Source organism: Urocampus carinirostris, chromosome 13 (assembly GCF_059441175.1).
Source record: "Urocampus carinirostris isolate Australia breed hairy pipefish chromosome 13, RoL_Ucar_1.0, whole genome shotgun sequence".
NCBI lineage: Eukaryota > Metazoa > Chordata > Actinopteri > Syngnathiformes > Syngnathidae > Urocampus > Urocampus carinirostris.
The window spans coordinates 26,227,697-26,253,772 of record NC_142361.1 but is presented as its reverse complement, the minus strand read 5'-3'; the positions used below and the strand labels follow the sequence as shown (position 1 = coordinate 26,253,772).

At 39.3% G+C, this 26,076-nt stretch overlaps 2 protein-coding genes across 2 annotated transcripts in view; both read right to left on the bottom strand.

Annotated features, from left to right (window-relative positions):
- Nucleotides 1-26,076, bottom strand: part of dst (dystonin) — a 152,559-nt gene that overhangs the window by 68,351 nt on the left and 58,132 nt on the right. Inside the window, exons 18-38 of the mRNA XM_088352010.1 lie at nt 25,173-25,301; nt 25,029-25,106; nt 24,788-24,949; nt 24,596-24,700; nt 24,422-24,517; nt 23,544-23,669; nt 23,302-23,454; nt 22,103-22,257; nt 21,899-22,025; nt 21,638-21,821; nt 21,420-21,577; nt 21,172-21,350; nt 20,958-21,096; nt 20,679-20,872; nt 20,445-20,607; nt 20,281-20,364; nt 19,813-19,920; nt 19,620-19,718; nt 14,090-14,236; nt 12,466-12,554; nt 12,283-12,391 (exon numbers count right to left, since the gene is read on the bottom strand). Of these exons, the coding sequence (XP_088208136.1) occupies nt 12,283-12,391; nt 12,466-12,554; nt 14,090-14,236; nt 19,620-19,718; nt 19,813-19,920; nt 20,281-20,364; nt 20,445-20,607; nt 20,679-20,872; nt 20,958-21,096; nt 21,172-21,350; nt 21,420-21,577; nt 21,638-21,821; nt 21,899-22,025; nt 22,103-22,257; nt 23,302-23,454; nt 23,544-23,669; nt 24,422-24,517; nt 24,596-24,700; nt 24,788-24,949; nt 25,029-25,106; nt 25,173-25,301 (2,784 nt within the window). The remainder of the gene's footprint in view (nt 1-12,282; nt 12,392-12,465; nt 12,555-14,089; nt 14,237-19,619; nt 19,719-19,812; nt 19,921-20,280; nt 20,365-20,444; nt 20,608-20,678; nt 20,873-20,957; nt 21,097-21,171; nt 21,351-21,419; nt 21,578-21,637; nt 21,822-21,898; nt 22,026-22,102; nt 22,258-23,301; nt 23,455-23,543; nt 23,670-24,421; nt 24,518-24,595; nt 24,701-24,787; nt 24,950-25,028; nt 25,107-25,172; nt 25,302-26,076) is intronic.
- Nucleotides 78-10,184, bottom strand: LOC148354168 (uncharacterized). The gene is made up of 10 exons (XM_088351988.1): nt 9,476-10,184; nt 9,280-9,421; nt 8,330-8,529; nt 5,796-6,052; nt 1,818-1,940; nt 1,590-1,736; nt 1,299-1,514; nt 530-673; nt 221-457; nt 78-101 (listed from the first exon to the last, which is right to left on the bottom strand). Exons 1-10 carry the CDS (start codon nt 10,182-10,184, stop codon nt 78-80), a joined length of 2,199 nt encoding a protein of 732 aa, XP_088208114.1.

Sequence of the window (26,076 nt, the reverse complement as noted above, 5' to 3'; positions counted from 1 at the left end):
AATAAACAAGTTAGTTCGATTAATTATTTGAAAACTGCTTGGACAGAGACCTCAAATATATGCATAAGACACCTTTTTCATAAAGGTATGCTGTAAACATGCTGACCAGTTATTGCACAGAGATTGAAAATAAGCTCACAGATATTGCACAAAATGAGTAAATCGCATTGAGAGCACTGTGGTTAAGAGTTCCATCAGTGCACTGTCCCCATAAGCAAACCTTCTTCTGGTCTTCCCTCTCCTTAGTGTCTAGTAGGACATCCAAGCTGCCCCTCAGGGTGACAATTTTGTCATTCTGCTCCCTGAAGGCTCTCTGAGTTCCGCTGAGGCATTTGAGAAGACGACTGCTCTGAGCGGGACTCAACAAATGAGCGTGCTCAGAGATAAAACTCTGAATAGCAAACGTGACGTCGTCCAATTTGAGCTTCACTTCATGGTGAATGCGACTTTCTGCATCCTGCAACAATTAAATAGGAGTAAGATTTGTGTGAGTGCAGTTTATTGTCTTACCCGGGTCACATCAGATCACCTTGTATTTTAGTAGGCAGTTCTGGAGTCCTTCAACATCATAAGTACTACAATCTACATCACCCATGTTGAACTGGTTCTGAATGAGACCCGTTAACACCTCTAGAGCTGCAAGATGATTTTGGTAAGTCGACTCCAGATGGTCCTAAAAGCATATTGACAGCATTTTACAAATACTGATGTCTCACCAGGATCTTGTGTTACATTTGCCGTCTTTATTCATGTATAACATGCATTTATTTTTACCTAAAGAAGAACTTACATTTTGTGTGCGCTTATACATGAGGTGTTACTGTGCTATGTTACATTGGTTGTAACAGGATTCGAACCTGGGCGGCGGCAGTGAGAGCATCAAATTCTAACCACTGGACAACCAACAATATAGGTGACATACAAAAGGGCATTGGGTTTTAGCTCATTGTCACATATTTGGTCAGGGTAACAGAGACAATTAATGATTTTGTTGTACATCTCACATATAACAATGCCAATAAATTTGTCACTTGTTTAAAATAGAATAATAGAAATAATTGCAATTGTAACGTGTGAAAAACACCAGATAATTAACATTCCTCTCTGGTACCTTGACTAAAATAGTGTGATATTATATTCAGTTGTCAACTATACCACCGCAACCAGTGTTCGATTCCCGTTGCATCCGAGCTGAGAAAAAGTAAACACAATTTTATACCGATTTCTAATAATAAACCAAGGGTTCATGTCATACAAGTTATACACAAATAAATAAGATACTGCCGCTTGAAATTCACCTTCTCTTTTTCCATTGCTCGAAACAGCGACTGATTTCTTTCAGCACATTTTTGACAGACAGTGGTAAAATTGTCCTCAAGTTCCTTGTATGTTGAAGAGAGATCTTTACGGATTTGTGTAGGAATGTTCTCGTCGGCAGCATTTAGAAGAAGTTTGGCCTTTTCCAGGTCTTCGTTTAGAATACCAGCCAAGAAGGAAATCTGGTTCTCCAGTGACTGGATACAAGTACATCTAAGTATGTAGACCTGACTATGCAGATGTTACGTCTTTACAAATGATTCATTTCTAACCTGGATTTCTTCAATTTGCATCCGTAAATCCTCCATGTTTCTTCCAATCGGTTCCGCTGTGAAAAGGTCTTTTTTAATATCCTCTAAAACGTCCGCGTGATCTTGCAGTCTCCCAACACACTCAAGATAATCTTGAGTGGAGAAGACCTGTAAGAAAACAGCAGAAATGCAGTTAAGATGTTGGACAGCTAAATTAAGAGGAATTTAAACCCAGAGCAGAGACATTACCGGATTGTTCGTCTCCGCATTGTCGGCAGAGAGTTCTGCTAGCAATTCATCTTCTGGGCTCTCCTCTTTGATGCATTCCAGGGTGTGAGTCTCAGTCCCTACAGAAAGACTCGCCAGCACTTCCTGAAGCATTGAAAGGTTTTGTCCAGCAGAAACATTTTGAAGGAGTTGAAGAAGTTGGAGCTGGATTGTTGGAGCATGTGACTTATCTTCCCGTTTTGCTGTTGCTAATTCTGAGTTTTGCTCATCCTCTTCAAACTGCTCTCTGTCCTTTTCACTTGGAGGATTATCATGTTCTACGTGTGTGGCATTAGAAGATGCTTGGTGTTTCAAAGGTAATTTGTGTACATCTCCTCTAGTCGTGCTATTTAATTCCCCTTCCTCTTTTCCTGTTCCAGATTTTGAGTTGTGATAATCATTTTCGCAATCAAACTTCTCCCCATCCTTTGCAGTCGAATAAATGTTATGTTTTACATGTGAGGCATTGGAAAATGCTTCATGTAATTCGTCAAACTCTTGTAGATCTTTTCTAATTGTGCCTTTCAGCTCCTCTTCCTTTTTCCCTGTTGCAGATTCTAAGTTTTTCTTGTCATTTTCCCAATGAAACTGCTCTTTGTGGTTTGCATTTGGAAAATTCTCATGTTTCACATTTGTGAAATCAGAAGATGCTTCATGTTTTGAAAGTAAGATGTCCCCTTCTTGTACAGTAACTTTAATCATGTTTGACTCTTCCTTCTCTGTTCTTGTAGTAGATTCTGAGTTTTGGTCATCATTTTTACCATCACACTGCTCTGTGTTGTTTACGGGTGGACAATTTTCATGTTTTATATGTGTGGCATCAGAAGATCCTTCATGTTGTGAAGGCAAGATGTCCCTCTCTTCTACATCTCTAATTGCGCTGTTCAACTCGTTTTCTTCCTTTCCTGTTCCAGATTTAGAGTTTCGATCATCATTTTCCCAACTGGACTGCTCTCTCTCGTTTGCAGTTGGAGAATTCTCATGTTTTACGTATGTGACATCAAAAGATGCTTTATGTTTTGAAGGTAAAACATCACACTTTAGTATATCTTCTCTAATTGTGTTATTCAACTCCTTTACTTTTGTCCCAGTTGCACATTCTGAGTCTTGGTCATCATTTTCACTGTCACAATGCTTTGTGTTATTTACAGGTGGAGAATTTGTATGTTTTACATATGTAGCATCAGAAGATGTTTCCCACTCTTCTATATCTCTAGTTTTGCTCCCTTTTCCTGTTGCAGATTCTGAATTTTGGGCTTCATTTTCAAAATCAAACTGCTCCCTGTAGCTTGGTGTTGGAAAATCCTCCTTGTGATTTATATTTGTGGTAACAAAAGATGTTTCATGATTTAAAGGTAGTACGTCACACTCTTGTACATCTCCTCTAGTTGTGCTATTTAACTGCTCTTCCTCTTTTCTTGTTGCAGATTTTGAGTCTTGGTTATTTTCACAAACTGAGTTATCTTCATTGTTTACAGTTGGACAATACTCATGTTTTATATGTGTGGAATCAGAAAATGCTTCGTTTTGTGAAGGTAAGATGTCCCACGCTTCTACATATCTAATTGCGCTATTCAACTCATTTTCTTCCTTTCCTTTTGCAGATTTAGAGTTTTGATCATCATTACCACGATTGAACTGCTCTCTCTCGTTTGAAGTTGGCAAATTCTCATTATTTACATATGTGGCATCAAAAGATGCTTTATGTTTTGAAATTAAAACATCACACTTTTGGATATCTTCTACAATTGTGTTATTCAACTCCTCTTCTTTACCTGTTGCAAATTCTGAGTTTTGGTCATCATTTTCATTATCAACCTGCTCTGTGTTGTTTACAGGTGGAGAATTTGCATGTTTAACATGTGTAGCATCAGAAGATGCTTCATGTGGTGAAGGCAAGACGTCACACTCTTCTACATCTCCTCTAATTGTGCTGTTCAACTCATTTTCTTTTCCAGTTGCCGATTCTGAATTTTGGGCTACATTTTCTAAATCAAACTGCCCTCTGTAGTTTGCAGTTGGAGAAGTCTCATGTTTGACATATGTGACATCAAAAGATGCTTCATGTTTTGAAGGTAAGACATTACACTTTTGAATATCTTCTGTAATTGTGTTATTCAACTCCTCTTCTACTTTCCCCGTTGGAAATTCCGAGTTTTGGTCATCCTTTTCATGGTAAACATGCTCTTCATCCTTTGCAGTTGTAGAATTCTCATATTTTACATTTGTGGCATTGGAATCTTGTTGATCCATTTCTGGTGACGTATAACTCAAGTTACCTATACTAGCTTGTTTGCTACTTGTGCTACTGGACTCTTCTTTAATGTTCCTAGTTGTCGTGTAAGATGCTCCTTCTTTTAGAAATGAGAAATTTGGGGCACTGGACTGCTTTGTGTCTTTTTGAGCATCAATTGGTTCCCTAGCTGTAATGTCTAAAACATCGTAATTTCTTACATTCAGATCATCAGACTCTTTTTGAGTTGTGTCACAAGACCCCGCATCAAATTTTATAAAGGAGGAATCTGACCCTTTCTCATTGTTTGCAGGCAGAGTATGGGATTCCACAGTACTTTCTCTACTTAGATTAAAACAATTCGATTTAGCAATTTCATGTGGATTATCACAGCCCTCAGAGTATTCCTCGTTTGTTATTGACACAGTGGTAGAGTCCTTGTTGTTACTTTCAGCTGGCATTACTAGCTCCCCATCCTTAAAAAGTGAGCCATCAGAACAGTGTTTATGCACTTTAGTGGAGGCATCTGGCACATCTTTCTCTTTTCCGGTTTGAGAACCAGAATCTTGCTGTGACCAGTTTTCAGTGCTTTCAGTTGGAAGATCACACTCATCAACTTGGTGAGTTAGGTGAGTATATTCCACATTGTCCTTTATGTTATTAGTTCTAGATGCAAAAACGGAGTCTTCTTCACCTGTAGTAGAAATATAAGAATAGTCTTGATCTTCTCCAGATGGGATGTCAAGGCCCTCTTCATTTTCAGAGTCTCGATCACTGCTTTGAGTCACCGTTTGTGACTCATCTTTAATGATTCCAGATGTCTCATCTTGTAAAATTGACACACCACCCCTCTCTATATATTTTTCTCTTGGGGCATTTGTCTCTTCCTCAACCTTGCTACTTTGAGCATTATCCTCCTCATTCAAATTTATGGATAGGGTGTGAAATACTTCATTGTTTGGATTCTGGGCATAACATTCTTTAACACTTATACTTGGGTCAATATAGCCAGCTGCAAGTGAGGTACCGTCATAACAGTTTACATGTAGCATATAGGAATACTCTCCATTGTTATGAGTTAGAAAATTCTCCTGAGATTTTCCATGTGGGTCATCAGATCCAATTTCACCAGAGCCATCTTTATGTGTTATAATGCCATCTAAAGGTTTCTTCTCACCTATCGTAAGGGGCACATCCGAATATGTATGTTTTTTAGCACAGTATTTCTCCAATATATTTCCAGTTGCAGTATGGGACCTTACTTTATCTTCTCTAGTTATGGCTGGTGACCCGTCTTTATCTTCCACGGGTGGGCCTTGTGTCTCTTCAGTGAAATATTTTGATTTGGCAACTGACTTTTTATTCGTTAATGATGGATTAAGACAGTCTTTTTGTTCTTCTGAATGTGCAGATGGGGGTTTAGACACCTCTTCTCCTTCAATGTGGGATACTTCATTGTTTGGACTCTGGAGATCCCATTCTTGAGCGCTTATACTTGGGTTCTCCTGAGGTTTTTTGTGCTGGTCACTAGATCCAATTTCAACGTAGTTTTCTTCTTGTGTAATGATTTGACCCAAAGAATCATCATCATTAATTAAATATGGCAGATCAGAATAAGTTTTTGTTTTGTTTTGAGTAGAGCACTCTTGAAAAATATTTTCAGTCAAGGTATGAAACCTTTCTTCATCTTCTCTAGTTATGGCTTGTGACCACTTTTCATCTTTTACTTGTATAGCTTCTGTAACAGATTTAAGTTCAGCATCAGACTTCTCATTCTTAGATGTTGGATCAAGACAGTCATTTTGATTTTCTGAAAGTTCAGATGAGGTTTCGGACACCTTGTCTTCTTCAATGTGACATACTTCATTGTTTGGAGTCTGGGGATCACATTCTTGAACCCTTCTACTTAGGTTCTCCGGAAGTTTTCCATGTGGGTCATCAGATCCAGTTTCATCAGAGCCCTCCTCATGTGGTGTCGTTTGACCTGAAGAATCATTTTCATCCATTGAAAAGGGTACGTCAGAACCAGTTATATTTATGCTGTGCGTATAGGACTCTTCCAAAATATCTTCAATCAATTTATGTGACGCTTCTTCATCTTTTCTAGTCATGGGTTGTGACCACTCTTTACTTTTTACAAGTTGGCTTTGTGTCTCTTCTGGACAAGATTTATATATGGAATCAGACTTCTCGATTTTAAATGTTGAACCAAGGCAGATCTTTTGTTTTCCTGAATGTGCAAATGAGGGTGCAGACACTTTGTCTCCTTCAATGTGACGGACTTCATTGTTTGGAGTCTGGTCGTTACATGTTTGATCACTTCTACTTGGGTTCTCCGGAGGGTTTTCATGTAGATTATCCAGACTAATTTTATTGGAGCCTTTTTTATGTGTTATCATTTGACATAAAGATTCCTCATCTTTATCAACTGAAAAAAGCACATCCAAATCAGATTGTTTTCGATCTGCATTGCAAGACTGCTCCAAAATATCTCCAATCGAGGTATGACACTGCACTTCATCTTGTCCAGTTATAGATTGTGACCTCTCGTCATCCTTTATATGTCTCTCTTCCATGAATGACTTCTCATTTCTTAATGTAGGACCAAGACAGTCTTCTTGTTTTTCCGGGGGTCCGGACACTGGTTCTTCTTCAACTTTAATAAGTCTGTCTTCAAAACTTGATATACTTAACTGTGAAGCATCGGGGTTCTCTTGATATTTTGCTGACATGGCATCAAAATCATATTTATTACTGCTAATTGGGGCATCAATGCATCCAGTTGAATTATAGGACTTTTTCATAATTAAGTCATCGGACCACTTTCTTGTTGATGGTGCAACCAAAATCTCTTCAACTGTGCTACTTTGGGCATAAGACTCCTCAATGAAGATTCCAATGGAGGTATTGTTTTCCACTTCTTCAATTCCAGTTTGTTTTACTTTGGCCCTCACAGTGGTGTCATTAATCCCGGTGTAATCTTTTATTGTTGAGGGACTTTCATAATTCACGGTTTGTCCACATAACTTCTTATCTTGAAATGGGCTATTTGAGTCTTCTTTATCCCCTTTAGTATTGTGGGGATCAGAGTTTCGAGTTGGGTCATTCCACCTATATTCATTCGTTATGACCAAGGTATGGGGGCCCTTCAGCTTACTGTGAGGTGGGGAACCAGACAAGTCATCTTTTATAGGTGGAGAACTACAACCACATTTGTTTATTGCATGTGAAGTAAAAGAGCCATATGTATCTTTTGCAGAAGAATCAGACACCTCTTCATGGTTTGAACTTATGTCATAACAGCAGTGTTCATCAATTCCATGAATGTTATGAGAACAATTTGTGAATTTAGTCAGGATAGTGAACATGCCTTCATCTTCTGCAGTTATTGATTGAGTCTTCTCTTCATTTCTTCCAGTATTGATATTTGACTCTGTAAGAGTATTTCCAGTCTGTGCATCATATTTATTAGTGACTTGCCCTTTTCCAGTTTGAAAAGATAGCTGCGTTTCATCAGTGATTTTTTGTGTGGCCTTAACTTTGTTTGAATTTTGCGCATCGTCGCTGAATAACTGATAATACTTTTTGTTACCTAAACCCTCGGAACTCTCTTTGTAACTTAAATATGGAGCATCAGAACATTTTTCAGCTCCTTTGTATGGTATATCTGAATCCTCTTCATCTGTTTCATGTGTGTCAGAAGACCCTTCTTTATCTTTTGTTGGCAGCAAATCAGATCCTTCCACATTACTTCTATTTAATTTACTAAACCCATCCTTAATGTTTCCAGTCTTGCACTCAATTCCATTGTAATGTTTTGTAACTGAGGCATCAGACCCATTTTCATCTTTTACACACAAATCACTACATCCCCCCTCCAGTTCTTTAGTTTGTGCGTAAATGTTATTGTCTTCTTTTACTGTGTGTTTGGTAGGTGGAGAAACAGCCCGGACGTTATTATCTTCAATTGGGAAGAATGAGTAGTCTTTATTTTGTCCATTTATACAAAAAACATTCTCTTCATCTTTTAAAGGGAGTGAACCCCAGTACTTTTCATCTCTCCCAGTTAGGTCGTCAGACTCAACTTCTACTTTTTCAATAGAATAAAGGGCTTCCTCATATCTGCTTAGTTTGTTAGATTCATCTTGAACAATTCCAGTAAGAGCACCAGACCAGTTTTCATTTTCAGTTAGGGTATTGGAGTTTCCAACATATTCACTTGAAACATCAGCCCTCTTGTAATCATCTTCAGTTGACGCACCAGGGTACTTCTTTTGTTCTACAATTCGATGTGAATCTTTTGTAATTGTGGCATCAGACAGCTCGTTATCTCTTTTTACGTTAAGAGACTCCACATCAAAATTTCTAATTGTCGTACTATCATTCTCCTCATCTCCAATCTGGATACAAGACTCTACTTGGATATCTCCATTTGGGGGGTCAGGTGACACTTCATCCGTTCTAATTTGAGTGTGCAAGTATTCTTCACTGTTTGTAATGCAATTTTTAGTCCCCATTTGATTTCTCCTGGGTGGTTCATCAGAATTATCTTCATCTGTTATAGTTGTGGCACACTCAATCTCTTTTCTTGATAAGAATTCAAATGCCTCCTCATCTTCCACTGTTACACCACTAAGTTGTCTTTCACTGACTCCTCCAACACTTGTTTGATTTTTGTCCGGATCGGTTAAATCTTTACCCACAAAATTGATAGGCTCAGATGCCACATGTACATAAGCAGCATCAATCTCAAGAGATATTTGGTTTTCCAAGGATTGTTGTAAAATCTGAGAAGTTACATTAGAAGCACTATCATCATCTGTTCCACATGCCACTCCATGATGATTGACATCTGGCTTTGTAAATTCTGAGATCAACAATGAAGACGTCCTGAGTGACAGACTATCAGTCAGTACTTGATTATTTGCATCTTCATCCATCCAAGATCGATTTGGAAGAATAGGGTGTTCCACGCTGTTGCAAGAAATCAATGCGACGTCTTGTGGAGAATGTGGCCTTGTACACTGTTCTACTTTATTTATATTCAGTTGACTGGTTTCCTTTGTCTGCCCCTCTCCTGGTGTGTGAGAGCTCTCACAAATGTTGTTTTCAGATTTTTCTGTGAGTACTGAGCTGTGCCTTAAACAAGTCAGTGATTGTGGCATATTCGTAGAACCGGAAGAACAATATGCATCAAAGTCTCTGTCACACCTTTCATCAAAATGATCTTTTGGTGTGTGAGACACAAAAGATGCCACAGATGATGAGTTGAACAGTTGCAAAAGGTTTTTATGTGGAGAGTTGGGCTCAGGTTCTGAAGGAAGTTCGTTGCCATCTAAACCTATAACTGAACCTGCCACAGCCTCAACAAAAGGGTCAACCATAAGTGATGAATTTCCTATTTCACCTCTTGTTAAATTTCCAGCTTTGTTGCATTCTTCCTCAGTATTGCTGGGTGGAACATATGAACTTGGTGAAGCAGCAGATTCACTGACATCATCCGGTTTACTGGCAAATGGATCATTGACTGCATTAATAGAATTCTTCTCACAGGGTGAAGTCGATTCTTCCAAATAAAACATCTGTACTGGTGTAAAGTCCTCCGTCAGGGAATGTGACATCATTGGAGACTCATGGCCACAAAGTAATGAAGAGGAGTAATAACGATCACTCATCTCTGGCAGAGTTCCTACTGCTTCATCGAGTACTGAAACTCGATTATCATCCTCTATCAGGAAAGGAGACTCTGTCTCGGACGGACTGTTTGTTTTTCGGACTTCATTCTCATTAATACGACTAAGATTGTCATCATCCGAGTATGACTGGTTGCAATTTCGTTCGGAGTAAACAAATTCTAAATCGGAGAGTTTATGAGAGGATATAAATGAGCTTTGCTTCAAAATGGTTTCTTCATTTGTCTCCTTAAGGTCATAAACAGGTTTATGCCTTTCCATGCGCTTTTCTTCCAGTTGGTTTTCTAACTGATTATTCTGACTATGATGTTTTCCTCCTTCAGTAAAATCCTCATCTGAAACATTGATCCTCCCGTGGGCTTTGCACAATGGCTGAGGAATGCACTGTACTGGAAGTTGATCAATGGTTTTATCTGAATACATTGATGCTGAGTCAGCATGCCATCCGTCAACATTGGTGGGCAGTGTAGGAATCCCTTGGGTAATACTGTTAACATCCCTAGCGTCGTCCTCAACACGTAAAATATCATCGAATGTTTTGGAGTCGCTGGTTCTTTGTAAGAGCAAACCACTATCTGTGTCATTGTCCGTGTCATTAAGATCATTATTTGAATAGATCTTGTTATCAAATGAGAGAACATTATTATCAAGATTTACTTTTTCATTTCGTGTGTTTATGTCCGGCTCTTTTGCTTTTTCACTTTTGAAGGGCACTTTAAAATGTACTTGCTCTGAAAAAAGTTCAAGATTGACACCTTTAGGAATTGTATCGTGTTCAGCAGTCACACCAAGAACAGAATCCTCAAGGAAAAACTGGATCATTTCAGTCATTTGTTTGTCAAGAATTAAAACCCTGTGTTGCAAATTTAAGTCAATGTAACTGTTTATCCTTAAATAGGATACAAACAGCTGCTTTTTCTCTGAAGGAGTAACTACATCACCGGCAAAACTCCCTCTATCTATTCTGAGTTTTTTACACATGAGCCATGACGAAAATGTTTCTTCAAGTTGATCTACATTAAGAAACTCATCAGGGATTTCGATAGATTTTAAGATGTCTGCTGTGTAGATGTCAATGTAACCATTTTGTACAGCTGAATTGATATCCAAGACTTGGGATGTTTCTGGGATGTAAAATGCTGCGATTTTCATCCTATTGCTGAGTAACATATCTGTGGTACGATGTCCGTAGTATTCCGAAGTTGTGTCACTAAACTGGGATTCCTCTGGCCAAGGCAACACGAGCCCGATGAACTGATTCCTGTTCCCAAGCACAATGAGTGTGCTGCGAAAACTTCTCAAGTCACACTGAACCTCTGCATCCACCGTAAGTCCAGCAGCATCATGTAAGTTTCCAGAGGAAGAATGACATCCTTTTGCTGTACTCTGATTTTTAGTTGGCTGGGCAACATTTACCTCAGGGGGATTCAGGTTTATAACTCCGGCTTGTTTATTGACAGATGTCATAGTGTGGACTGATCTCTCTGGTGTCAATGATTTATTTCTCCTTAGGCACTTAAACATCAGTGTATTAACTTGCATTACGTCTAAAGGTAACTCGTTTGAAGTTGAATGCTCATCCATCATATTTTGATAGGTCTTCTGCCTCTCAATAATGTTCACAAAAACTGAAGCTGGAATCAACCCGTGCTGAAAGGCTGTCTTAAGGGTAACTGTATCTCCTGAATAGGCCACATTCAGTCCTTTAAAATCTATTATCTTCACCACGAGTCCTTCCCACACGGATGCTTCCCTTGCAGCTGCTCCAACATCACTGATAGACACAGAAGTCACCTTTGAATCTTCTATGCATTTGTTCTCTATATTAAACTTCTGCATATGATTCTTAGTTGAGGATTTGTGAGGAACATCCTTTTTGAGGACATCTTCCCAATACAAATGAGGTTCGGACTGTAACTGATCAGCAGTTGGTAGGAGGAGCCCAATGATGTCATTGCTTATACCCTCCATTGCCTTAGTCCAAACACAGTCCGGGCTATCGGTTGATTTCACGCCCTACGAAAAAGGAAAACACCAGTTAATGTCATACTTATTATTACGACACTTAATGCATTCAAAATCAACGCAAATGTGTACTTACCAATCGACTCGTTTGTTATAGGTCACGTGCACAAGTTCAAAACTGCAGTGTTGCAGCAAGAAAATATCAAGCTGTCAGCATTTAGTGAAAGCGTCATGCTTCAACTTGTTGCAGAAAGTGCTTTGTTAGTCACAGTGAAACCGTTTGATGAATACACACTATTAATCAGTTGTACATCAACACATTGACCAATGACTAAGCATGTTTACAGCATACAAATATGATCTGGTTGCACATATCACAATGCAATTAAAAACACTCCTGACAATTATTAGACAGGTATAAGTACAAAGAGATGCTAAGGACAGAGAATAAAATTAATTTACCATGCAGTCAAACATCTGACGGAACTCTCTTCAAGTGCATTGTGAAAATACAAACTCATTCCATTAAATAAAAGAAAAACGGATAACTTCCAACCTCATTTTCATGTGTGGCCTGTTCAGAACAATGCTGAGTAAGGTCGCTGAAAGCCTGGCTAAGGTCCTTCAACTGTTCCTGGGCTTTTTCTCTTTCTTCTTTTGACATTCTGTAAGGTAAAATAATATATCCACATTTACTGTGATTTACATGTATGAGTCATAGGAGTAGTCTCTGACTTACTTTTCACTGTGTTTGTCCAGCATCATTTCTGTGGCCCGGATGGCTTCTGCAATCTGCTCCTTCTTAGTAACCATTTCCTCCGCGGAGACCTTCAGTGTGAAACAGTTACTTGTCAATGATTTCATTTTAGACACTTATGGTTTGATGAAACACACTTACAGACTATAAAAGTAGATTTAAATCTTATTAGATCATACCCACATTAGCAATAACTATTGTTACAAGCATTTAGATTATATTGTAACATATGCATATAGAATGCCTACACAGTTGATGTAATTGGTTAGTTCTAATCGGGTGCAGATATCGGACAAACCCTACCCCTAACCACTGAGTTAAAACCCTAACCCTAAAATGCCTTAGTTGTTTTATTTGGTTGGTGCTAATCGGGTGAAGGTATCAGACAAAACCTTACTCTACTCCTAACCCCGTATTCCTAACTCTTACCCATAACCTCCAAAGAACAGTGTTATGTGCCAATATGTTGTGCTGGGACTAACATTAGCAAAATCATCCTCTAATGTTGGATTGTAATGTGAACCGAGGTAAATATCTGCTCATTATTCTCCCATTATTCCAACACAAAATAACAAAACGGTCAGTTTTCTAAGGTGTGGTGAAAACAATTTGTGACTTATGTGATTATATTTGAATGAATAGGCAATATTGGGAAAAAAAATGAACAAATTGGGCATTATTACAGCTTAATGTTTTTTATTATATTAAATCCTAAATCTCTGTAAATTTTACTACCAATATTGAAATTATCAACACAAGCCTAGAGCGCCTTCTTGAGATTTGGTGTAAAATAAATAAACTAAAAATGTGTTGAAAATTGCACACATAAGTCACTCCACAGTATAAAGCGCAAATCATGGAATAAACCAACAACTTATTGTCCGTTAAATACAGTTTTTATGTTTCTGTCTGAAATTTTAAAAGTAGCCTATTTTCTGGACTATAAGACTATAAGGCGCACCTTCAAAATATTTCTCCTTGAGCTATCTGTTTCATGTATAAGGTGCATAAAATTAAAACTACAGTTTGAGCAAGGGTTGCATTAAAACCTTAGGAAAAAAGAATGATATATTTTATAAATCATAAATTTTTAGAACTATAACATTAGAAAATTTGCTTTCGCCACTACATCAACTTCAATAAATCATAAATGGTTACCCTGTGTAGGAGCAATTCATTATAATTGTGCATTTCAGACTTTATTTCCCATGTTTCTGGTCTTTAAAGTGTCCATTAGATTTTTTTGCAATTTTTTTTTTTTTTAGGTCCATCTTATAGTCCGGAATATACGGAAATTGCATGCTTTGATTTACAACGAAGCTTTTATATTGTCAGTATTAAATTTCATTTTAAGACTGTGTGGTCTGAAAAAATGGGTGCTTGTGCAACATTTGTTTGTGCTTGACTGACCACTTGATTTGATGAGAAAGGTATACACTTGTGGGATGTAATGAAGTTAAAAAACTAAATGAGAATGAAATATTGCTTTTATTACAAAATCACATGAGACAGAAGATGACTTCTTATCAGATGTGAACAAATACCCTCGTCGAGTATCGTTACAAGAAATCACAACAGACAAAATAAATTCATACAGTATTATTACCTGCGAGTTATTTGAAGCATCTGTGTTGGCATTACTATCTTTCAAAGCATTTCCCTTTTTGCTGGCACTCTGTTTCACATTAGTCATCCAACCTAACAGTTTGCTAACTTTATCACCGTGCTCTCGCTTCTCTTCGTCCACTGATCTCTGGAATTACAACAGGTGGAGGAATGACAATATCAATCATTTTGAGAGCTTAACAAAACTTGTACATATCCGAGGGGATACTAAGGATTCTCAAAGGCACAATCAAGATCTGATATAGGTAAAACAAAACAGTGCTTGTAAAAAACATAAAATGAGGAGAAGTACAAGTTGTAATTTTCCAGCGCAAACATAAACTACAAGCTAGCTACATAGGATGAACTATTTACAACAATGCCCACAAGCTTTTATTTCCACTTTCTGTGATGTAAAGCGGCTAACGCCCCAAAACCTTGAGCCGTAGCAGCCTCCAGTAATCTCAAACCAGTGTGGCAGTCATAAACGCTTCTATCGAGTGCTTCTTTGTATGTGATCCGTCTCTTGGTCTTTGGACAAGTGAGGCTTTTGGAGAGCGACTTCTCGTCTTTGATAGACAAGGCCGTGGATTTGTCCACAAGGCTCCTCTGAATGACTTCCTCCAGTGAGACTCGATCATGGGTGTCAGAGTTTATCAATCCACCAGTCAGAAGCTGGAACTCGATACAGCGGGCCCCAACGTCCTTGGGTAACAGGTTTTCCTGCATTGCCTGAGTGATGGAAATGGACTTTGCCGTCTTAGGATGTGTTATGCCAGTGAATACCTGCTCATACTGTTGTAGTTTCTCAGCAAATTTCTCATTTAAAAGACCTCTATTCAGAGCATCACTGACTTTAAGTTTCTCTCCAGAGGAGGGGTCACAAATACCTCCTGTGCATGCCTGGGCCTCCAGCAATCTCAAAGAAGTTGTCCCGTCAGTTAAACCCCTTTGGAATCCTTGCAGGACAGACAACCTCTTCTTCTGGGTGAGGTCCCAAAGACCAGCAATGGGGCTGTGTGCATCTTCCACAACAACCATTCTGGAAAAGATGATGTCGGCAATTTCGTGGATGCTGAGAAGACCCTTTCTGTACTGCTCTACCTCAGATGCCTCAAGAAACCGCTGACTTAGAGCAGACTCGAGACAAAGCTTTCTGCCATTTTTGTCATCTGTGATAACATGACGCAAACCTCCCCTGACATCATTTACAGTCGTCTCTTGCCAGTCACTCTCCTGCCGTGACAGAGACAAATAGGTCTGCTTGTCAATGTGTTTCTTCTTGAAAGCTTCGTAGGCCGACATCTCGAGACCCCGAGTGCTGCTGATAACAGACACTCGGTGTGAACTTGTGGGGGAGCTATTCGTAAGATGCCTGCCCCCAATCGGAAGCAGAGTAACACCCCCGTCAATGTCGTAAAGACACAAATTCAGGATTTCACAGTAGTACGCTTTCTCCCCAGTATCTGGATTGTGGAACCCTTTGGGGTTACGGAGAGGATCATAGAGAATTTGAAGGGTCTCGCTGTTAAGGAAACCATGATCAATAGCGACTTTAGGCGGCATTCTGAAACCACCCTCTGGGTTGATTACTCCACCGGTGGCTATCTGTACTTCAAGGATCTTCTTGCCTTTGTAACGCTCAAGAATACTAGCTTCCATTGCTTGGAACACAGACAACCTTCTGCCATTGTGAATATAACCATTAAAAGCTTTCTCAGCTTCCATTAATTTATCTTTTAAAGTTAAGTCAAAAATCCCCTTTTCCAAAGCCTCATCCAAGGAGTATATCTGGCCCGTGATGAGATCAGTGATGCTTCCTGTAGCTGCCTGTGATTGCAGAAACTCCTGAGCGTATATTTTTGCCAAGAAACCCTTCTCAGCTGCCTCTAAGAATGAAGCTTTTTTCTTACTGGACTCGACATAAACGCCAGCAATAGCAGTCGGTTTCCCAGTGTAAGGGGCGATTAACGCTTGCACCTCATCCATTGTGATTAGTCCCATCTCTAATTTCCCAAGAATATCTGCATCTAAGAGCTTGTACTCGATTAAGCTTTGAATAGTTGTGCTTCTTTTGAGATCACCGAGAGTCAAGGAAGTTTTATGCCAAAGACTAAGATGGTCTTTCTTTTCTGGAGTCAAGCTGAGAACACCCATACTTCCTGGAGTATTTTTCACTGGAACATTTTTCTCCGGCGCATCATTTTCTTCACCGGATTGTACAATGTAGTAAGTTCTCGTCGTACGGATACTTTTTCTCTCTCCCTGGTGCCCTGTGGGTTCACTTGGTTCCAGGTAATCCTGTGTTTTGGGATATGTTTCTGGCACATATTCCTTTTGTGGGATTGGGGGTATTTGGGTGATTGAACTGGGAATGACTTTGATTTCCTCTTGTTTGAACGGTGTAAGAATGTCTCCTGTTGGCAGTGTTGCCATCTGTAAATTGGAAATTAGAACAACCCTTTGATTAGGAAGAACTACAAAAAAACAAAAGGTAAAATGTCTCTGAAACGCAAAGACTTCATTGCATACCTCAGAGGATCTGTTCATTAGTAGATGGGCCTCCTCCTTGATGCATTGTTTCTCTTGGATGATTGACATCAGGTTAGCAGTGTCACTAGTTCCTTTCGTGCTTTGTGGAGCATTTACCTTCGAGTACAGTTTAAGTTTGTCCTCTTGCTGCTTTGATTCGGATGCAGCGGATTTCAACACTTGAATCTCATCTAGGAGATAGTCACTGAGCATCTCGTCTAATTGGGCATTACGTGAGAGATTTTGTGACAAGTTTTTCTTGATCGGGGCTTCTGACTGTGCTAACATCACCTTCTTTTGCATTTCCTTCTGCACTAACATTAAGTGTCTTTCGTAACCCTGCCTTTGAAGTTCCAACTTAGTCTTCAATTCCTCAAGCATTCTCTTGCACTTGCCAACTTGTTCCTCCATCAACTGAACCCTCACCCTGAGAAGGGAATTCTCTTTATGCGTTCGCTGAGCTTCTGCATCAGTATATTGCATTTTTTCTCTAAGAAGTTTGACTTCAGATTCCAATGAGATGCTTTTTGCGACAGCATTGTTTTTCTCTCTCGTAAGGATCAAATTTTCATGTTGGAGATTCGATTCGGATTGGTTTGAGTTGGACAGACTTTTTTTAAGATCACTTTCAAGCTGTGTTATTATCACTTCTTTAATTTTTCTTTCTGTGGCCTCTTTAGCTAATTCGTCTTTTACTTTCTGCAGAGAGAATCTCAACTCGGAAACTTTAAGATTTAGGTTTTCAAAATTTTTCTCTGCAGCTTTTTTCTCCATTTTAAGAGTAAGGATTTCCTGCTTCAAATCCTCTGTCATTTTATCTGAGCTCCTTGTTAGTCCCTTGACATTGTGTTCATATTTAAAAAGCTCATCTTCTAATGATTGCACTTTGCTGAGGTGTTTGTTAATCATTGAAGATCCCTTTTGAATTTCTGCATTTTTGTTTCTCAACATTGTTTTCAAATCATCAATCTCAGCTTTTTGCATGTGGAGCTTCTGCTCTGCTATTTCTTTATCACCTATCGCAGACTTAAGGTCAGATTTCAGTGAAGTTATTTCTTTTTGGTAGTTTATGACTTTAAAACAGTTTTCTTCAGTTAAGGTCTTCACATGCTCGTTATGATCCTGTAACTGTACTTGTAGCTCATGGGAGTTTTGAGATTTCGTATTGAGCTCGCCCTCAATAATCCGGACCTGCGATTTAGCCGCTTCTACCTGAGATTTAAGGATTTCAATTTGTTGATTTTTGATGCTTATTTCCATTAATGCCTGATCATGTTTATCCAGAGCATTTTTTAAAGAATTTTCCAATTCGGTTTTTACCCACTTTGACTCATCTGCTTTCTTTTGCAACTGAGAGGCCACAAATTCACAATTTTGAATTCCCGCCTCAAGGCCTTTACATTTGAATAAACACTCTTGCTCTGTTATTTTCATTGCAGCTACTTCGTCTTTGGCCTCTTGAATCTGCACTTTGCAGTCCTGGTTTTCACTCTTCAGAGACTTCACCTTTTGTTCTAAATAAGATCTGTCTTTTTCCAGGGACTCGTTATGGAGCTGTAGTGCTCTCAGATCACTGTCAGATGCCATTTTAACTCTTTCCAGCTCACTAGATTTAAACTTTAGATCGTTTATCGTCACCTGCTTAGAGGCTAGTTGTTCCTCTAAACTGCTAATCTTTTTAATGTTGTCCTGATCCAAAGAGCTTCTTCTTTGAATTTCTCCTTGTGAAATCCTCAGCTGCTCTTTCAGACCATCTATTTCTGTATTTTGGAAGAAGGCGTTTTGCTCCAGTGAGGATTTTGCCCTGTGAAGAGATCTGACCTCCTCCTGTAGTTCCGAGATGGTCCTTTGCAGGGTTAACGTCTCTTGGTGAAGATCTTCTATTTTTTGCCTAAGGCTGAACTTCTCTGCTTCTAAGTCCAGCTGAAGTTTCTTGAGTCGGTTGTCTCTATCGTCCAATAGTTTTTTGTAATTTTGAGCTTTCTCCTCTGACATTTCAGCTTGTTTCTGGGCCAAAACTAACTCGTCATATTTCTGCTGTAAATCCTCTTTTAATTTTTTATATTCTCTCAAAATGTTTGACTGGGATTCACTTGGATGACTGTCAATTGAGGACAACAGTTGTACTTGTACATCACGTTGAATGTTTTCCTTTTGAATTTCTTCTACTATTATTTTTTTCTGAAATGCGGAACTCTGGTTCACGAGAACTTGGTTTTCATTTATCATGTCCTCCAGTTTTTTCTGAGCATTTGACCACTTGGCCTCTGTCTGCTCGATTAACAATTTAGAATGACTCAGTTCCTGTTCACAAGCAGCTTTGTCAGCCGCGACTCTCTCCAATTTGGCCTGATAATGACGAACGTCATTCTCAAGCTGTGATTTCTGAAAGGTGAGATCGTCATTCATCCGCTGCTGTGTTTTTAGTTCGCCATCCAACTTAAGCAACTGTTCTTGCCTTTCAACCAGCAAGGCCTCCTGTTCACGCACCAATACGGTAAGTTGGTTAAGTTTGATATCTCCTGCAGACTTTTGGAGCTCCATACTCTCTGTCCTTTTTGCATTCTCTGCTCTCTCAAAAGCCATTTTGTTCTAAAATGCAAAACAATCAGTTATCGATAATGGTAAGTATAGCATTGACTTCTTTCCTTTTTACCAGAGTTTTTACCAAGCGTAGGAAAGCGCCACCATTATACCACCAATATTTCGTGATCATACCAACAGCATATTGTCACATTTTTTTCGGAGTACCATTTAGACCAGGTATAAACATCCCTACACAATAGCTCCTTTATAGTACCCAGCATAACCAGTGCATAACCATGTTACTAATGCATAGTAACATGACCGACAGCTTAAGCCAACAACACAAGCGATCCAAAGGACAAACATTTGAAGCAATAGCATGTTGAACCAGTTATTGAGACACCACAAGAACATGCAGAAATCTAAAGAACTTGAACCTGCTATAATTTATGCATATAAAGAGATGATCTCACCTCTTCATCTTCTGATCTCTTCAAGGTTTCACTGGCAAACTTTACATACTGTGTCATGAGGGTCACAAGGGCTGTGTAGCGGGTGCGAAGATCCATAAACTGGTAAAGATGCATATGTAAAAAGTTCATTGTTGATACATCAAAATTCAATTCATCTGTACATGTATGTTAAAAAACATCTCGGCATGTTTACCTCCTGCTGAATTGCATCTGAAGAGCTTTGCGTCCTTCGCTTCTTGAGAGGAGATTTGTGTTGGGAATCAACCATCGCTCTGAAGGTCATCAGCTGAAGCTCATAATCCTAAAAAGAGGTTTATATATAAAGCAGCATGTCATGAAAGACATTGGTGGAGAAAAGTGGAATTGTTGTTAGTTTAAAAATGTAGACAACCAGTGTGTAGTTGACCAGGCAAAAAAAAGGTGTTTATTTACTTAATAATAAACCCTTTCTTTGTGGTATGCTTAGATAATTGTAACACCAGCAACACCATTCTCGTCAACATCACCAAACTTGGACAATGCGAGCATCCAAAACGTTCTAGGTTACAGAAGCTCCTCAGTAGTTATAAAACTCGACATTCTTTCCAGAGATCTCCTGATATGTTTGTGCAAATCTGACTATGTTCGTCCAAAATACTATGATTTGAATATTATGAATTACCTTAATAGCAGACGAGCATTGTTCGGAGTATTTCTGACATTCATCAATCCGGCTGTGCTTTTGTTCAATTTCGGCCACAAGAACCTAAACATCAAAGCATATATTTACATGAAATTGTTTGCTTTTTAATCATGAAAAAGTGGGTATGTTAACATTGATCCTACTTTTTGTTTGTTAAGCAGTTCAGCAAGAGCCTTGCTATCTTCTGGTTTGTTTTCTTGGGCTTTCATCTGTTCTGCTTCAACTTCTCGAATCCATTCATCAAGAATACTGTAGGAATCTTTGTAAAGCCTTAAGAATTTGCTGTTGCTATCGAGGTCCCTCAGCCTGAAAAATACAAATAATAATGTGTAACTCATTCACTGCCGTTGACTTCTATGAATGTCAATATTGCTAACCTGCTATCAATCTGTGAGTGAATGTTGCGCCATCTCTCACTGAGTTGATCAGCCTTCTCCTTGTGCCAGTCTAAGTCAAAGTCGCGCTCATTGTGGGTTTTGAACATGCGATCGCTGATGAGTCGCGCTTTCTGCAGTTCATCCTCCATATCGTGGAACACCTCCTGCTTTTCATCAATCTCTGACCGCCATTGCTGAGATTAAGGAAATATGGTTAATTGAAAGTGAGTATGTGTATGTGAGTATATGATAAGGATGTAAAAGTTAGGAAGAAGCCACCTTTAGTGTTGAAATAATTTTCTCAATAGACTGAAGGTCAGAGTTTATGGCATCTTCCTCATAGAGTTTGGATTCGTAAGCCTTCACCAATGCCTCCGCATTTTGGGAATGCTTTACCACCAGGCTCACAGTCTTCAGTCTAAATATGACAAAAATGTATGTCCAAACGCCCAAAGTTTCTTCTTTTGTTGCTCGATGCTAAAATTTTACTCACTTGTCCATGTAAATAGAGGACATTGAGCGCACTTGGCCCATGCTCTGAACCACAATGCTGAGTTCAGAGGAGAGAGTCGGCGCAGACGGAAACCCGGCAGCTTGCCTGAGGAACACCTCGCACTTTTCATTCAGGGTGTCCAGATCTTCCTTTAGTTTATTCAGTTCTTCTGTCTTCTTCTGCAAAGAAAAAATGAGTTCATGCACAAATAACATCTTGAATGTTGCAAAAACAAATCAGGTATATACCTCTTGCTCAGTGATACGCTGCAAACTCTGGTAGACATCGTCCCTGTCTAGAGGTGTGCGGATTTTCCTGATGAGTTGTTCCTCGTGAGCCTCAAGATGCATCCGGAAATTGCGAATTTCAGAAATGTAGTGATTGTACAAAGACTCTTCATGTTCCTCTGTTAAACACAATCAAAACATCAGAATCCCACTGAATAGAATGCTTTAAAAGGTCTTACCTCTTTCTGCAGATTTGAGAAGTTCTTGGTAGTAGTCCTTGCATGCTGCTACATCCCTCTCCAGCTGCGCACAATCTGCTACGGTGAACACCTCGGACTCCTCACAGTCTTCCAGGAAACTGTCAAAATGGGACTGAAGGTTGCTCAAAACCTGCTGATGCTCTCCTGGTAGCATTGTTTTAAACTGAAACAAATACAAAAAATGTTGTGAATTTCATCCAGCATGTGACTAGCATGACGAGAATCTACTGAAAAACATACAGTGGCAACATTCCAGTGACGGATGGTGCGGATATCAGCCATGAGAGAATGCCAGGACACCACACTTTTCATGTTGATGTGGGAGTGATGCCAAAGTGAAAGGACATTCTGGTATAACTGCTCAGTTCTGGAGGAAAATAATAGAGGATTACAATAGTGTTAACACATCATAGACAATACACAGTGAGCTGGAAAGTGTCTTACTTTAAAGCCAATTCCACAGCTTCTTTGTTGGGAGGAGGGACCGTGAAACAGACTGAAGGCACCATGGCTTCATTGCCAGCAGGGTTGATGACTTTCCACTTGGCCCGATGAGAGTTGTTGGCCAGCACACATTCGTCATCTTTGTAAATTGTTATCTAGAACATAGTAACACAAAAGGTTTGTGTTGTTCCCCTTTTGGGCCTTAAAATGAGCAGTCTTTAGCATAAAATTTTATTCCAGCAATCTTTTGTTTTTCTTCAAGTTAATCTTAAAGGTGTTGTGCCTTGTTTGAGGGGTCCTTAAAAAGTTGAAAGTTAAATATTTTCTTTATTAGGCATGTCTTAATACCCAACAAAAAGCCTTATAATTTTTTCTCCAATGCGCCGATCTGGTTTTATCTCACTTTTAGCAATACTGTTCAACTGTTCACGGGCACACTTGGTATAGCACGAAAATTATGAAAGTAAGAAAAGGTCTGTTTCATATAGTCCAAACGACAACCCTAACCTCAAAAAATAAAAAAAAAATAAAAAAGTTTATTTGCGTGCGTCTAAGAAATGCATGGAGTCAGCGAGTAGAACATTGACCAAATTCCGGACAGCACCTTTAAGTAAATCTAATTGTGATGTTTTTGAAGACAGAATGATTTTTTTTTTACTGTTGTATATTAATGTATTTCTACACTCTCCTAGTTGACGTACAGGCTGAATTAGATTAGTGTATTTCCTTCCCCAGTTTGAATAAGCTGGTAAGTTTTTCTAGTTCAAATTGGGTTTTCTCTGCCTTTAGGGGTTTGAGCCAAACATCCAATAGTTAACCCTTTTGCCTCAAAGAACAATTATGTTAATCCTAGGTTAGCTATCAATTAGTTTGGCTTACCTCCCTACCCTAATCAACCATTCCTGCAAATGATAAGTAATGGACTTTTATTACCATAAACGTGATGATTACTGACTTAAAAGCTAGTTCAGTGTGTTCAACCATCCTAGTAGCTAGCGTAGTGTGTTGCTAGCCAACTGCTTGATAACATCTGCTTCCTCATGTAAAACCGCTTTAAGTCTTGGTTAAATATTTACTATTAAACTTTGAAGGGAAAATAGTTAACATACAATAAGTAAACCTTCAGTGAGTTCAGAATCCTATTTTAACAAAACACATTTTTGAGACTTAACAGAGGAAAAAAACAAAGCTAATAATACCTCGATCTGTCGATAATCACAAATGGCTTTGACGGGAATGGAAGACCGAGGAGGGCTATCAGGATTCCTGGGCTTGAGTTGCACGATGTTCTTAGCCCTACCCATTAGCCCAGCCACAGTGTTGCGGTACTGAAGAAGTTGCTCTTTCTCTTCCTGAGAAGACAACACCCCAAGGCAGTGATACAACCTTCAAGATTCATCAAAAATATAGCAGGAGATCATGCATGTGGCTGCATGTTTACCATAGATTCCTGAATCAGGTCCTCCAGTCTGTGCAAGCTGCTGGTTCGGTCGCAGGTGTATTTTCTCTGAATGGCGTCTTGCAAGTTTCTGAGGAAGTCCAGGGATTCTTTGGCATCGCTAAAAAACTGCATGAGAAAAGAACAGTGAGCAGTTGTCAGAGTGTAGATCAGGGGTGTCAAATCCATTTTTGCTCAGGGCCACATGGAAGAAAAAATATTTTCACGGAGGGCGATCAAGTAGATTAAAAATAGCGGGAAGGAGAGAGCGAGAAAGAAGTTTTAAAAAATGGGAGAAACAAAAAAGAGCTAGAGGGAGAGAATGAGAAACAGAAAAATATAGAGAGAAAAAGAAAAAGATAAAAAGAAAGAGAGCGGAGATAAAGAAAAAAAGGAGAAAGAGAAACAGGAGCAAAAGAGAAATGAACGAGAGGCACAGAACGAAAGAACCTGAAAATAAAGGAAAGAGAAATAAGGAAAGGTAAAGAAAGAGAGAAATGAAAAGAAAGAGGGGTTAAAAAGTGAGAGAGCAAGAGAAAAAAGAGAAAGAAAGGGAAGAAGAAAAAAAGAAAAAGCGCGAGAGGAACAGAACAAAAGAGAAAGTGAGAGTGAGAGTGAGAGAGAGAGAGAGAGAGAGAGAGAGAGAGAGAGAGAGAGAGAGAGAGAGACAAAGAAAGGGGTAAATAAAAAAGAGAGAAACACAATCACATCGGATGCGTTGTGAGTGGCACCTGGCTTTCCAGGGCACATATTTAAAACTGCAGCTCCTTTTTTTCCCATGTACTTCTCTCACCGTTGTCCCGCGGACCGGATTAAAAACCTTGATCGGCCTGATCCGGCCCGCAGGTTTTCTGGTGTAGATGCATTAAAAGAGGACTCACCTCAAAATAAACAGCATTCTCTCTTAGATGCTGTTCCACACACGAGCACAGTTGCAAGATCCAACTCCACTGTGTTTGCATGGCGGCTTTGTAAGCCTGCAGGCGACAGAGTTAGAAAATTGGACAAAATATCCAAGCATGAATAGTCTGGGTGGAGACAGGAGGCTGTCATACTTCAATTGTTAACTTGGCTGGGTGACTCTTGAAAAGAAGACGCTCTGCTAAGTCTTGCACAGACTTGATCACGTCCTCCTTTTCATCTAACTCCTTCATAAGATCCTGTTTGGACACATGGAAAGATTTCTGACTTTGAGCCAAGACCAAAGAAGCTGACATATCTTTAGAGCTAAACAAGTCTAAACTCACAGCATGGTAGTCTCTTTTCTTGGACACGTTGCTGTTGCGATCGCTCCAGTCAAACGCAACCTCCTCTTCCTCCTTTTCGTTGAGCCAGATGAGTTCTCGTGTAGCCTGCGACACAAAGTCGTGCAGGCTCTCCAGGTGACTTTGACGCTCCTTGGAACACCTCTGACCAACGCATGTTCAGAAATGCCAATTATAAACCAAGCCGAGCCTTCGTTTTAAGAATACTCAAAATGTGTCTTACCAATAGTTTGTCATACTGCTTCTCGAGACTGCTTAACTTTTCTGAGTAGCTTAATTTCAAAGGTAGATTCATCTGAGTCTGCAGGGGATAAAAGTTGTGAGATTTTCAAACAAAGCAAGGTTTTTTTGATTGTTGATTGCTTACCTCACTTAGTTTGGCCTCTTTTACACTCATATTAAATTCTTCAATAGCTCTCTGCACCGCTTTGTGTTTTCCTATGTGCGCCTCCACGCTTGGCATGTCGGATCCCCACTCGGAGCGATCCAACTGCCCCTGAAAAAGAAGCACCAACACATTCAACGATCTTTACTGTTTCCCACACGTAGAAAGATTCTGGCTGGCTGCCAGGGTTTAATTGGTCCCGCCGGGTCTTATAAACTTGTATTTCTTTTTATGTATATGAATGCAAAGTTAATTAAAATAACTTTTAGATTTCTCCTCGTATAAATGATCGCAAATGCCATGGTGAGTATTTGTGCTATGTATCTCTGTCAGTCAGATGGAATCGTGGTCAGTCAGCACCTGCCCTCGTGCTAAAGCACGCAATGTGTTTGTCCCATCCCACTTGCATTGTTATTAGACGGCTATGCAAAATATGCATTTATGAGTGTCACATGATCCATGAATTTAAGATTTTTAACTCTCTGCAGCCAGAAAAAAAATGTATAGTGCCGAGCGTTCCCTAAAGAAAATCTACTCAGAACCGTGTTTTCAACAGAGTGTAAAAATGCGACGCTGCCATTGCAAGCAATTAAAAAAATTTGTTCAGAGTAGGAAAACACTTTATCGGATATGGGCCCTAACTGTAGCTCATGAGTTGAACCAAGAACTGGCATTCTGTCATAGCAGCATTCATAAAATCAGTGGTACTGAAATCTATTGCTTTAATTTGTGACTTGTTTGCTGTGTCATTGCCTTTCATAACTAGTGTATTTATGATTAAAAAGTTTACAAGGGCACATGTTCAGTATAGGTTTGGTCTCTTGGTTTTGCTCTAAAAATGCACTAAATAAAAGCGATTGAATTAAACATGTACAAAATTTTCTTC

Excerpts from the sequence above, each read along its gene's own strand:
- LOC148354168 (XM_088351988.1), bottom strand. The coding sequence starts at position 10,184 with ATGTATTCAGATAAAACCATTGATCAACTTCCAGTACAGTGCATTCCT. Across the intron at positions 458-529 it reads ACTGCCTACTAAAATACAAG|GATGCAGAAAGTCGCATTCA; the intron begins GTGATCTGATGT and ends TAATTGTTGCAG. Across the intron at positions 102-220 it reads AGAGGGAAGACCAGAAGAAG|CATGTTTACAGCATACCTTT; the intron begins GTTTGCTTATGG and ends ATAACTGGTCAG.